The sequence below is a fragment of the Oncorhynchus keta genome, chromosome 12 (assembly GCF_023373465.1).
Source record: "Oncorhynchus keta strain PuntledgeMale-10-30-2019 chromosome 12, Oket_V2, whole genome shotgun sequence".
NCBI lineage: Eukaryota > Metazoa > Chordata > Actinopteri > Salmoniformes > Salmonidae > Oncorhynchus > Oncorhynchus keta.
The window spans coordinates 21,651,248-21,666,386 of NC_068432.1; the positions used below are offsets into that span (position 1 = coordinate 21,651,248).

The 15,139-nt window shown below is 42.0% G+C and overlaps 1 protein-coding gene across 1 annotated transcript in view; it reads right to left on the reverse strand.

Moving 5' to 3' along the window:
* LOC118391130 (G protein-coupled receptor kinase 6-like) overlaps positions 1-10,762 on the reverse strand; it is a 61,490-nt gene extending 50,728 nt beyond the window's left edge. Inside the window, exons 1-2 of the mRNA XM_035782181.2 lie at positions 10,551-10,762; positions 6,068-6,163 (exon numbers count right to left, since the gene is read on the reverse strand). Coding sequence (XP_035638074.1) covers positions 6,068-6,163; positions 10,551-10,602 — 148 coding nt within the window. The 5' untranslated portion in view covers positions 10,603-10,762. The remainder of the gene's footprint in view (positions 1-6,067; positions 6,164-10,550) is intronic.
* Positions 10,763-15,139: the final 4,377 nt, after the last annotated feature.

Genomic DNA, 15,139 nt, shown 5'->3' on the forward strand with positions numbered 1-15,139 from the left:
ACAGCTCAAACAAGCAAAGCGAAACAGTCCATCATTACTTTAAGACATGATGGTCAGTCAATACGGTACATTTAAAGAACTTTGAAAGTTTGTTCATGTGCAGTCGCAAAACCCATCAAGCATTATGTTGAACCTGGCTCTTATGAGGACCACCACAGGAAAGGAAGACCCAGAGTTACCTCTGCTGCAGAGGATAGGTTCATTAGAGAGTTACCAGCCTCAGAAATGGCTGCCCAAATAAAGGCTTCACAGAGCTCAAGTAACAGACACACCTGGAACATCAACTTTCAGAGGAGACTGTGTGAATCAGGCCTTCATGGTTGAATTGCTGCAAAGAAACCACTACTAAAGGACACCAATAAGAAGAGACTTGCTTGGGCAAAGAAACACACGCAATGGATATTAGACCGGTGGAAATCTGTCTTTTGGTCTGATGAGTCCAAATGTTTGGTTCCAACCGCTGTGTCTTTGTGAGATGCAGAGTAGATGAACAGATGATCTCTGCATGTGTGGTTCCCACCATGAAGCATGGAGGAGGTGTGATGGTGTGGAGTTGCTTTGCTGGTGACACTGTGATTTATTTAGAATTCAAGGCACACTTAACCAGCATGCCATCCCATCTTGTTTGCACTTTGTCCTGTTGAAAAATAAATTATACTATGACCCAACACACCTCCATGCTGTGTAAGTGCTATTAGACCAAGAAAGAGAGTAATGGAGTGCTGCATCAGATGACATGGCCTCCATAATCACCCAACCTCAACCCAATTGAGATGTTTTGGGACGAGTTGGACCGCAGAGTGAAGGAAAAGCAGCCAACAAGTGCTCAGCATATGTGGGAACTCCTTCAAGACTGTTGGAAAATCATTCCAGGTGAAGCTGGTTGAGAGAATGCCAAGATTGTGCAAAGCTATCATCAAGGAAAAGGGTAGCTACTTTGAAAAATATAAAATATCAAATCTATTTTGATTTGTTTAACACTTTTTTGGTTATGACATGAGTCCATGTGTTATACACACAGTGGGCTCCAAAATTACTGGCACCACTGACTGGCTACGCACAATAAAACAATACATTAAAAAATATAAACAATATTATTAAAGAGAAACTCAAAATACCAACATGTGAGAAATACTGTACTTTATTAATGTTTCAATGGAACCCACCAAAATCATTTCTTGATTTAATTCAAAATCAATGTCCTCCAAATCAAGGTTTCACAATGAATGGCACCCTAAACGATTATAAACAAGGAATTAAATTCCCCTTATTTAAGTTTATTTAAGTCTTAAGGAACTATATTGAGCCATTATATCACTTCATGTTTCAATAGGGTATAAACATGCGGTAACACGCATGCAATATCCCTTTGTCATCCAACACCATGAAGAAAACTAAAGAACTGGTGTTTCAAAAGAGACAGATGGTCGTAGACCTTCATAAATCTGGTAATAACAACAAGAAGATCCACAAGCAATTGAATATACCACTGAGCACTGTCAGGGAAATTATTTAAAAATTCAAAAGATATGGAACAGTTGAAATCCTCATGGGTAGAGGACGCAAATGCATTTTGTCCCCCAGGATAGGGAGGAGGATGGTGAGAGAAGAAGGTGCTCTGGTCAGATGAGACCAACATTTTGGTCAGATACAGCATCGGCATGTTTGGCGTCGAAACAGAGATGCATACAAGGAGAGGCACCTCATACCCACTGTTAAATATGGAGGGGGGTCAGGGATGTTTTGGGGCTGTTTTAATTCCAGAGGTCCAGGGGCACTAGTTAAGATTGATGACATAATGAATTCCACCAAGTATCAGGCAATTTTGGCTGACAATCTGGTTGCCTCCGCCAGAAGTCTGGGACTTGGCCGTAGGTGGACTTTCCACAGAAATGGTTCTGTGACAACAAAGTCTGCCATGGCAATCTCAGTAGCCGGACCTCAATCCAATCAAAAACCTGTGGCCCGAGTTGAAGAGGGCAGTTGATAAGCACAAACCCAAGAATGTGAAGGATCTTGAAAGGATCTGCATAGAGGAATGGTCCAAAATCCCTCCAAATTTGTTCCTTAAACCTGTCAAACATTACAGGAAAAGCCTCCATGCTGATATTATTGCCAGAGGTGTTTGCACAAAGTACTAAATGAGGAGTGCCAATAATGATGAAACCTTGATTTTGGTGTAATGTATTTTGTATTAAATATTTGTATGATTTTGGTTAGTTCCATTGTAACATTAATAAAGTACAGTATTTCTCACGTTGGTAGACGCCTCACAAGTCCTCAACTGGCAGCTTCATTGAATAGTATCCGCAAAACACCAGTCTCAACATCAACAGTGAAGAGGCGACTCTGGGATGCTGGCCTTCTTGGCAGAGTTGCAAAGAAAACGTCATATCTCAGACTGGCCAATAAAAAAGAAAAGATTAAGATGGGCAAAAGAACACAGACACTGGACAGAGAGGAACTCTGCCTAGGCCAGCATCCCAGTTGGGGAACCCTGGTGTATGATGATTGGTGGTGGCGCTTGTGCTTTCTATCACTCAGAAGTTATTTAGCAAGCTATGGTGACAATGCCTGCCATGGAATATTTCCAGTTGCTTTGAATGTTCAAAATCATAGGGTAAGAACTGTTTTAAAATCCCTCAAAGGATAACAGGATAACATGCACAGCAGTCACCTGTCTAGCTAGGTAGCTGTTTAGCTTTCTAACACATTCACTAATTGGTTTGTAAACCATTCACAACAAGCTAGTTAGCTACCTACCACATGTTCTTGTCACAGAGTAGCTAGCAAGCAATAAGATGAATAACAGTCTAAAAACCACTAGTTCGCCAGTTTGTGACAAAACAAGCAGGTATAGTGTAGAAAATCATTGTACCATCTAAACCGCTGTGATATATTTTCCAGAATCAAAAGTATTGTATTTTCAGCTGTTTGAAGCATATAAATAGCGCACATAGAACAGATCTACCGTTTCTTAGACTTGTTTTCAATTAGAATGATAGATCTATAACTTACATTTCTATAATCATTTGGTTGGGTCATCCAAAAAGTTCCATATTGCAGCTTTCAGGATCCCAATTTCGTTTAAATATTTTTTTAACATGTAAATGTTCACACCTCTACAGGCAACCCAATTCTGATATTTTGTCTCTAATTGGTATTTTGCCAATCAGATCAGATGTTTTGCCACTAATGGGGCAAAAGATCAGAATTGGGCTGCATTTACGTGGTTTATAATAAAGGGAACTTCATTGAATATAACTGGCTTTTCAAATTCAATATTGGTGCACAACTTCTAATTGAGGCACTCATTTTAGAGGAACAACCCACCTTTGTTTCCTTAGTTTAGATTGTGTTTTGTATTAAACTAATGCAATCTCTTCAAACTGCTGCAGAACATACACTCAAATATGCAACAAACCTATTTTGACCGTTCTAACGTCTACTTATTGTACGAAACTTCAATAATCATGAGTGAAATCTCACAGTAAAACTGTGTGTGTGTTCTGTGCCTACTTTGTGTTCCAAACCATTGATCTATAAACATTTGTGTCACCATGTTCTTTTTAAAACGACAGAGTGAATTCAAGTATACATGCGAGTCAGCTTCCTCTTTCTGCCCAGGCCGCAGTTTCCTCTGTGGTACAATTGAAGCACGAATACAGTATGTCTGCCTCTGCTTCATGGCTGAAGTCAATGATAACATGCACTCAGCATTTACAGCGTAAACAGGATTCATTTCATAAACATCCCAAATAGGGCTGGTACAGTTACCATGTAACAGTTGGTTATGGATGATGACGGTCATGAAAATAAAATAACTGTCACGAACAGCTGACTGAAGACAGGATGGCAGGGCATTCATGTGGTTGAGTCACAGAATGAATAGAACGGACCTCTAACCCAGACAATTTGACTGGTATACTCATGGGTACCGTCGCAATGGCTTACTGGTATTGTGACGCAATCATTTTCATGGTAATATAGAATGTTCATTCAAATTATTTTAAAGATGAACTATTTCCTGGTTGCTAAAATTATAATAGTTTGCTTAATTTTAGTTTATGTGACAAAACAAGCAAGTATAGTGTAGAGAATCATTGTACCATCTAAACCGCTGTGAAATACATTTTCCATAACCAAAAATATTGTATTTTCAGCTGTTTGAAGCTTTGTACAAAACCAAAAGCAAAAGCTTTAACTGATGTGGCTCATGCAATGGAATATATTTTTGTAATGTCAGTTGAGTTGAATCAACAAATTACAGCACATATTGATGGGTACATTTCCTGCTTTTACTTCCTGCTTTGCTCCAATGGGTACAGTCCACCCATTATGCCCTCATTGACTTGAACGGGGATGCCCGTTCTATTCATTCTATTTCTATGGCAGCACATGAAGTCAGGAGCAGAGGAGAGGACAACATGTGCGTCTTAAATGATCATTTGGCTGGCCAATAACTGTCATCCAAAATTCCATGACCATCACAGCCCTAATCCCAAACTCATCCATCTGAGAGAGTGATGGATGAGAGGGATTTATAAACCCTCTCTGTGCAGCTGTAGAGGAACAGCCGACAATGCCTCTAAATCATCGGGAAAGGTTGAGAAAAACAGAAGTTACCACAGCAGCCTATCTTCATCATTCACGTGTTCCACAGGATGCAATGCAAGCCCCATGATTACAAAAGACCATGCAGTGAGCTGATCTGCATTGGTGTGACTCCATGTTCAACAACTCCTGACTACCACCAGCAGCACCAGCCACAACTGCCAAAAAACACAAAGCCAATACATGTTGCTTTGTGCACAAAATTGACAATAACTGATGTACTTCCTAAGGAAATAATGGGATGATAGAATAATGACTCCTGATTAGACAATGAGAAAACTTATACATATTATACAGACCTGCATTCCAACTGTACTAAATTATATATGCTTCTTGTCTTGAGAGGATGGGGTGGGGATTTGCTCCACCATTGAAAGGACAGTATGGTCAACTGCCATCAGACTACTTCATAACAGTCTGTCACCACCAACCCCACCTTGACTTCTGTCAGACCACACCACAGTGAACGTCACATTGAATTGCATTTTATAAAGAATCTCAGTGCCTAGTTATTGTTTTGTGTGAATTTTCACCTCGAGTGTGGATTGCAGGTTCTCCAATCTTGTGTTTTTGTTCAGACTTTTAGTACCATGGTACACTATGGTACACTACAAAGGTATGTGGACACCCCTTCAAATAGTGGATTTGGCTATTTCAGCCACACCCGTTGATGACCGGTGTAAAAAAAAAAATGGAACACACAGCCATGCAATCTCCATTGTCAAACATTGGCAGTAGAACGGCCTTACTGAAGAGCTCAGTGACGTTCAACGTGGTACTGTCAGTCTGCAACCTTTCCAAAATGCCTCTGGAAGCAATGTCAGCAAAAGACCTGTTCGTTGGGAGCTTCATGCAATGGGTTTCCATGGCCGAGCAGCCGCACACAAACCTAAGATCACCATGCGCAATGCCAAGCGTTGGCTGGAGTGGTTTAAAGCTCCCTGCCATTGGACTCTGCAGCAGTGGAAACACGTTCTCTGGAGTGATGAATCACACTTCACCATCTGGCAGTCTGACGGACTAATGTGGGTTTGGCGGATGCCAGGAGAAAGCTTCCTGCCCAATGTTTAGTGCCAACTGTAAAGTTTGGTGCAGGAGAAATAATGGTCTGGGGAAGTTTTTCATGATTCGGGCTAGGCCCTTTAGCTTTAGTGAAGGGAAATGTTAACGCTACAGCCTACAATGACACTCTAGACCATTCTGTGCTTCCAACTTCGGAATGATCTTGCGGCTGAACGAAAGCAAGTCCTCGCAGCAATGTTCCAACATCTAGTGGAAAGCCTTCCCAGAAGAGTGGAGGTTGTTATAGAAGCAAAGGGGGACCAACTCCATAATAATGCCCGTGATTTTGGAATGAGATGTTCGACAAGCAAGTGTCCACATACTTTTGGACATATAGTATATCTAGTCATGAGCATTCGGTGAGCTAGCGGGCAGAGGAGAGGTAGCGTACCTGTAGTTTGCCGGAGCTCCTCACACAGGCTGATGTGGGGGAACTGAAGCATCTGTTTCCATTTCTTGCTCTTTCCTTTTCTGTTTCCACCACCTCCTGCAAAAGAACAGTGGTTGATTAATCAAATAAAGGGAACATTTAACACATGGGGAAACACTAAATAATACCTGATACATACAGTAAATAGACAGACTTGAGCGATCCATAAAATACATACAGCTCTCTTAAAAACACTCAGAACAAAAGTGCTGTTGTACATTGGCCAAGATAAAGAGGAGGGTCAGGGTGATTAAAATAATGGATGTCCTGGAGTGTGTTTCAAGAAGACAGTGCTCCATTGTTGACATAGAAAAAGCATACTTACTTTATTACTGTCTATGAGATAGGGTTAGTAATACCCAACCACAATGCTAACAAATAGCCTACAGCTTTTGAATTTCTTTAAGGTCTTGACACAAACATTGACCTTGAATGGTGACCTGGTGAGACCCTGACCCACACCAAGGTCATGGGGTCTGAAAGAGCCAGGGGGACTACAAAATCCAGATGCCAATCTTCCAATAGATGATAGAAAACAGTACGACATAAAAATACAACTTTGCTCAACTCCACAAAGGTTACTGGAGAGAGAGTGAACCGTTTCTGTTTTCCTCAAGGGAGACTGCCCAGCCTAAGGCTCCACTATTCCCTTCCCTCCCACCACCTTCCCTCCCACAGGCCTATGGACTGCAGGCGTCCTGGAGTGGCTTCAGGAAAAGAATCATGTCAATGCCATGAGAATGCCCCGCTGTCCTAACGTCTGTGAGACCCACGTCACACGCTGCAGCATTCACACACAGCGAGCAGGCAGAATGGCTGGTCCAGGTGGGAGGCCCTGCTGCTCCCTCCTTATTAGAAAAGCTGGCTTGTCAACATGCCGTCCAGGGAAAGGTCACAGGGCTGACTGTGTGTGTGTAAACTGGAGCCTACAGTACACACTGAGGCAGGAGGGTTGAGGCCCTTTGTCTTTAGTGGTAGAGGAAGGCAGAGGAAGGGAATGGGGAGGGAGGGTTTTAGTGTAGTGATATATAGCTTAGCTAGCATACATGGACTCAGGGCAGCAATGAGGAAATTGTTAACGTCTGTCCCGCAGACAAAGAACATAAGGAGAGAAAATTAAGTCAGTTCCTCATCTTCGTTTCAACTAAGTGCCAGTTAAAAAGCTAGGGGTTAACTTGTTGCCTTATGGTAATGGTGTGCACCTTAAAAAAAAAATCAACAGAACCCAGATTCAAAACAAGGCTTTGCACAGCTGACCATTATCCTGCTTTAACTTTCACCAGTGCAAATAAAGGACACCAACTATCCAAACATCCTCACCCAATCTGACATTGGTCAAGGGTAGCTACAGTATGACAACAAACAAACTGACATGCAGAATATGCCTGCTGCCTATGATGTAAAGTTTCCCATCTTGGTTGGATGGGAAACCAACTCTATAAGGGGCACGAGGAGGAACTGGATGCCATGCAAAGTAACATTTGCTATTCAAATAGTAGTTGGCAGAGAACATATTGACACTATGTGTGGCTAACAATGTTTTATCACAATGGGAAGTGGACAGGATGCAAATAACACGCTGAGTACATTGTTTATACCTGGCAAATAGATGTACAAGAATGACAAATGACAGTATATTATGTGTACAGTATATTATCACTAACCCAGTATTGTTTGATGGAGATATACTCACTGGTGTTGAAAGAATGAGATCAGACCTATTCACATCCTGCATTAGTGCAAATGCAAAGACAAAATGGAAAATGGAACACACAGCCATGCAATCTCCATTGTCAAACATTGGCAGTAGAATGGCCTTACTGAAGAGCTCAGTGACGTTCAATGTGGTACTGTCAGTCTGCAACCTTTCCAACAAGTCAGTCAAATTTCTACCCTGGTCAACTGTAAATGCTGTTATTGTGAAGTGGAAACATCTAGGAGCAACAACAGCTCATCCACGAAGTGGTAGGCCACACAAGCTCACAGAATGGGGCTGCCGAGTACTGAAGCACGCAGTGTGTAAAAAAATAATTTCTCCTCAGTCCCAAGACTCACCACCAGGTTCCAAAATGCCTCTGGAAGCAATGTCAGCACAATAACTGTTCGTCGGGAGCTTCATGAAATGGGTTTGGTGTAAAGTGGTGTAAAGCTGTGGTGTAAAGCTGTGGTGTAAAGCTTGCCACCATTGGACTCTGCAGCAGTGGAAATACGTTCTCTGGAGTGATGAATCACACTTCACCATCTGGCAGTCTGACGGACTAATGTGGGTTTGGCGGATGCCAGGAGAACGCTACCTGCCCCAATGTTTAGTGCCAACTGTAAAGTTTGGTGGATGAGAAATAATGGTCTGGGGAAGTTTTTCATGGTTCGGGCTAGGCCCTTTAGCTCTAGTGAAGGGAAATGTTAACGCTACAGCCTACAATGACATTCTAGACCATTCTGTGCTTCCAACTTCGGAATGCTCTTGCGGCTGAACGAAAGCAAGTCCTCGCAGCAATGTTCCAACATCTAGTGGAAAGCCTTCCCAGAAGAGTGGAGGTTGTTATAGAAGCAAAGGGGGACCAACTCCATATTAATGCCCATGATTTTGGAATGAGATGTTCGACATACAGGTGTCCACATACATCCTGCATTAGTGCAAATGCAAAGACAGACAAACAGTATGGAAATAATATTGCAAATCAGAGACTCTTATTCTTTCACTCTACCGCCCTTTTCCATTTTAAACTGTTGTTTGTGACCGAAAGTATAAAGCTATTATTAACTACTTTATCACTATTTGATAATAATAAGATACTTGCAGTGTTATTACCACCACCATAAACAACAAGAGTGGAAATAAAGTAGAGGAGCTTCTATTAGAACACCATATTGGGGTGTATCAGATACAAGATGGCTGGTTTGCAGTAATAACTAGTGTTATTCTCCTTGTGGAGTTGATCATACCACTTCACTTGGCTACTGAGTAGGGCTCGGTCTCTCAGATAACTACTTTTATCATTTCGAATTAATTGATTCATATTTCTACATTCTGCTACAAAACACATCCTATTTAGTCCCTGATGGCTGAAATAAGACTTGCAATCTTAAGAGATTGTAAGTAAAACTTAGTGTTGAGGTGTACTATACCGAACTATAATAACACTACACAGTGGCATTGGATGTAGATTTCAATTGCATACAACCTGACCAGAGAGAGGCGACATGACAACAGAAGTCTGTAATGTCCATGGCTGATTCAATACTTCTCCTCTATCAAACAGAGCCAGCACAGTAGACAGAGCCAGCAGTGGTTCATTACTGATCCTACCACAGGACAATAACATTTTGAACCCTGGGTTTTGCTATAGACTACCACAGTACAATTGTTTTTTTTTTTGCCATTATAAAACATTTAACTAATGAAAAACTGATTGATTGATTGATTGGAAATAAACACATTTACAGATCAGTATGAAAAGTTATTATATTACTTTCTATTCTACTTTATATATCCACTACTTTCTATTCTACTTTATATATCCACTACTGTCACGATCTGCTAGAAAGCTGTGCACGCCATGAGACTGATACAGCCAGAGTGAGGTTCATGAGATTGGGGTCTACCACCCTGTGAACCGAATGATTCTGTAAATAGTTTGAAGGAAAAACATTCCTTAGTTCTAAAACAAGATATTTGTTTATTGTGTTTGCACTAATTGATTTAGTAGGAAAGAGTTACAACAGATACATCAATGTCTTACTTTTGCAGATAATCTGTGATTGGGTGGTAAATTGATATACATTGTTGCAATTTGTGTTTCAGGTGGACACATTATACAGTTATTCGAAATGTGCATCCTGCCTGTTACAGTTAGATAGTACGCTAGAGCCTATAGTGCTGCTTAATCAGTCATAATCTTTGTTGTCGTTTCACAAATTGACAATGTTGACACCCTTGTCAACACCACTATAATATTCTTGCAACCATGGAGTGCACTGACATACGCTGTCAATGCCAAAAAGAGGTCCACAAAAGCATGTGTACTGGCATGAGTGATGAGTGTTGCTCTTTTTATTCTCATTGAATATGGTATTCTGTTCAACATCCTGTATAAAAAAAAAATACCGAAGGACGCTGTAGTGTACAAAGCGGAATAAGGGGAATCAAACGTCTCGCGCAGTCAGATTGACACTCGTATCTTTTCTGTAGCCTACCACTGTCCAAGGTTAAACTCGGATAAATATTGTGTGACGAAGGCCACAGCGAACATATGTGATGTTAATATTTATCTTAACGCTTCAGAGGATTTGCAAACAATAAAGAGGGGCAGCAATCATCCAGTGCCTATCTCTATGGCCTGGACTTCCTGGGGGAATCCCCGGATTCAGAGTTGGTTCTGGCGGTGCAGAGAGAGGAGCTGTCAAGCTTGTCACCCGTCCCTTGCCCTTCGACGTCTCTTACCTTCTCTTGCTTTCAACAGGACTGTGTTGGCCACGATATTCTCGAGCTCCATGTTTTCCTGGGTTGCAGGCACCGCAGACCCAACCTTGTCACTGGGTTGGCAGTGAAGTATGTCCTCCCCCACCCCCCAAGGCGGAATATTTTAACCCTGAATGACTCTCCGCTCCGTCGTTCTCTCCCCGTAGTACCGCCACCCCCGAAGCGTCAAACTGCGTCGATTCCAACTGGGACTATTTTGTGTTTACCACTAGACCCCGCCCACACGTGAACTATTGGTGTATTCTGACAGTGTAAATAGTTGTGTTTTTTTCATTGGACTCTAGTGACATAACCACTCCCATTTTAATACCAAACTTGGATAAAATCTTCATATTCATATTCAGTTATTCAACGCATGACGTAAGAAGCGCAAACCAATGCTGCATTCATAACCAAGTGGACGGTGGTATTTACCACATATGACTGGGAACCATACACATGAACGCCCCTCCAAATCGTAAATACAAGTGGGAAACTCCACAATCATTCCTGAGTTTCGACTTCTCCCACATCCTGACCTCTGACGTCACCTACTAAGGAAATGACCTAGATTACACACTTGTCAGCAGTTAAATGTAACACAAAACATTATTTATGAAAAGCAATCTAATAAGTCATTTTTTAATTCATTTTTTTTGTGTGTACTTTTTCCCCAATTTCGTGATATCCAATTGGTAGTTACAGTCTTGTCCCATTGCTGCAACTCCCATACTGACAAGGTAGAGGTGAAGGTCGAGAGCCATGCGTCCTCCGAAACACGACCCCACCAACCTGCACTGCTTCTTGACACACTGCTCGCTTGACCCAGAAGCCACCCGCACCACTGGTGACCGTGTCCGCGTACATGTGCCCGGCCCGCCACAAGAAGTCTCTAGAGCGTGATGGGACAAAGACAGCCAGCCGGCCAAACCCTCCTCTAACCCGGACAACGCTGGGCCAATTGTGCGCCGCCTCATGGGTCTCCCGTCACGGCCGGCTGTGACCCAGGTCTGTAGTAATGCCTCTAGCACTGCCGATGCAGTGCCTTAGACCGCTGCGCCACTTGGGAGGCACATAATATTTTTTACACCATAATCTGTTTAAAAGCACTGAGATAACTGTACTTTTAGTTTAGGGTTGATGCAGCTTGTTGGCCAGTCAGCGTTTCGAGTTCAAATCACTGGAATGCATCCAATTGGTATTTACGACTTCACAACTGGTAATTACCACTTCCCCACTTGGTTATGAATGCAGTCTCAAATGAAGGCCAACTAGTAACAAAATGTTGCCATTCACATTTTAGGGGAGGCAATATAACACTTTTTACCTGATGACCATTCAGTTGAATGCAATGTCTGAATAAAGAAAATGAGCATGAAGAATGGATTCTACAGTAAACTGATATTTTGCTTGGTTACAGGGACATCTAGAGGCATGGCATTGCATTAACAAGAATTCCCCTGTCCCATCTGCTCCTGCTACACCCCCTAGTGGACATCTGGAGTCTCATTGACCTGCAGCCATTCCCCCAGTTCTCTCCCTCTTCTTCGCTCTCTCTGTGTGCGATTGTGTGGTTGGAGACAGGTGTGCTGGAGTCAAAGCAGTTCCCCACCACCTGCAACCCGTTCCATAATCAAGACCTCTATAAATACTCAGTCCTGCCACTGCCACTCTGCCAGATCGTAATCGCCGTTCAGTCAGTCGTGCTTCTAGCAATTTATTGTTATTTAATATCCTGCTGTGCCTATTTCCTTGCGTGACACTGTTTCTCCTCTCGCTGCTGTTTTGCCATTCTGGTTCCTGTCTCCTGTTACACATCTCACTACCCTGTTCTGGACTCAACACACCACCACTCCCTTGGATTCCCCTACAGACCTGTTTACCCTGTCCCAACCCAGCTCACTCCAACCTCAGCCTCCACATCTGGTTTGCTACAACTCATCCAAGCCTCCCTGGATCTGCACCTCAGCTCTCCATGTGTTACAATAAATATCTTGGTTCATTAATCCCTGTTTCCTGGTCTGAGTCTGCTCTTGGGTTCCCCTGTGCTGTGCCGCTTAACACCCCTTTGACCATTGCGTGTCTTTTTTTTTTGTCATGCACGGAGTCTGGCGAGAGAGACTATTTGTCTCTCTGAGATTAAAATATGGTTACCAACGTTTTTTTAAACTAACACATTCATAGATAATGTAATAGCATAAACTATGTATAGATGTGTAATAGCATTGGGTCTTGTTTCTCATATTGGCTCTCGGGTTGATATGCTTTATAAAACTAGATATCGTAGTCTATGCTGAAAAAAAGTGTGAATGGATAGAAAGAAAAAGGAATTGAAAGAAATGTTATTTCACATCCAAAGAAAAGCTCTCTTTTGGTAACCTAGTTGTTACAGTCTCAGTGAATGTGGGTTGTTATGATGGACATAAGAGATCTCCTCTGAGAGTAGCAGAATCCTCCATTAAGATGAAAGAAATGGAAACAGTTATATACCAAGGTCCATTTGGAGAGTATGAAATCGAATCAACGCTCCTGAGAACACACTAATCCAACGGTTCAAAAAAGTGAGATCTCTCCTCCTCAGTAAAATATGTGTGCCCTTACACCCCTGAATGCGGTTTGATGCTGGCAGCCTGGTTACCATGGTCCCCAGAAGACAAGGAATAAAAAATAATGATACCACTACAAGCCTCATTTTATTTTTGTCCTCAGAATGAGATGTAGAAATCCTCTTGGATGTTCATATCTTTGAGGCTATTGTCATCTGGAATAGATTTTGCACAGAGGTGGCGAACTCTCTCTCTCCTCTTCCTCTCTCTCTTTCTCCAATGCTTGTGTACATCCTTTCTAATTTGTTAAGAAATATATTCTGAAAATAAGAAAGACAACCAATTTCAACTCAATCGTTGCTAAAAGTCCTTGCCATGTTTGTCATTGTCTATCAATTGAAATGAACCCAGATGGAAAAGTATAGCTTTCTGATCTTTGCGCAGTAGGCTAGGTGGGTGGAACCTTTGTGTTGACACTGATGAAGAATGACAACTCTTGGGTTATATTACAGTGCCTTGCGAAAGTATTTGGCCCCCTTGAACTTTGCGACCTTTTGCCACATTTCAGGCTTCAAACATAAAGATATAAAACTGTATTTTTTTGTAAAGAATCAACGACAAGTGGGACACAATCATGAAGTGGAACGACATTTATTGGATATTTCAAACTTTTTTAACAAATCAAAAACGGAAATATTGGGCGTGCAGAATTATTCAGCCCCCTTAAGTTAATACTTTGTAGCGCCACCTTTTGCTGCGATTACAGCTGTAAGTCGCTTGGGGCATGTCTCTATCAGTTTTACGTATCGATAGACTGACATTTTTTCCCATTCCTCCTTGCAAAACAGCTCGAGCTCAGTGAGGTTGGATGGAGAGCATTTGTGAACAGTAGTTTTCAGTTCTTTCCACAGATTCTCGATTGGATTCAGGTCTGGACTTTGACTTGGCCATTCTAACACCTGGATATGTTTATTTTTGAACCATTCCATTGTAGATTTTGCTTTATGTTTTTGATCATTGTCTTGTTGGAAGACAAATCTCCGTCCCAGTCTCAGGTCTTTTGCAGACTCCATCAGGTTTTCTTCCAGAATGGTCCTGTATTTGGCTCCATCCATCTTCCCATCAATTTTAACCATCTTCCCTGTCCCTGCTGAAGAAAAGCAGGCCCAAACCATGATGCTGCCACCACCATGTTTGACAGTGGGGATGGTGTTTTCAGGGTGATGAGCTGTGTTGCTTTTACGCCAAACATAACGTTTTGCATTGTTGCCAAAAAGTTCAATTTTGGTTTCTTCTGACCAGAGCACCTTCTTCCACATGTTTGGTGTGTCTCCCAGGTGGCTTGTGGCAAACTTTAAACAACACTTTTTATGGATATCTTTAAGAAATGTCTTTCTTCTTGCCACTCTTCCATAAAGGCCAGATTTGTGCAATATACGACTGATTGTTGTCCTATGGACAGAGTCTCCCACCTCAGCTGTAGATCTCTGCAGTTCATCCAGAGTGATCATGGGCCTCTTGGCTGCATCTCTGATCAGTCTTCTCCTTGTATGAGCTGAAAGTTTAGAGGGACGGCCAGGTCTTGGTAGATTTACAGTGGTCTGATGCTCCTTCCATTTCAATATTATCGCTTGCACAGTGCTCCTTGGGATGTTTAAAGCTTGGGAAATCTTTTTGTATCCAAATCCGGCTTTAAACTTCTTCACAACAGTATCCCGGACCTGCCTGGTGTGTTCCTTGTTCTTCATGATGCTCTCTGCGCTTTTAACGGACCTCTGAGACTATCACAGTGCAGGTGCATTTATACGGAGACTTGATTACACACAGGTGGATTGTATTTATCATCATTAGTCATTTAGGTCAACATTGGATCATTCAGAGATCCTCACTGAAATTCTGGATAGAGTTTGCTGTACTGAAAGTAAAGGGGCTGAATAATTTTGCACGCCCTATTTTTCAGTTTTTGATTTGTTAAAAAAGTTTGAAATATCCAATAAATGTTGTTCCACTTCATGATTGTGTCCC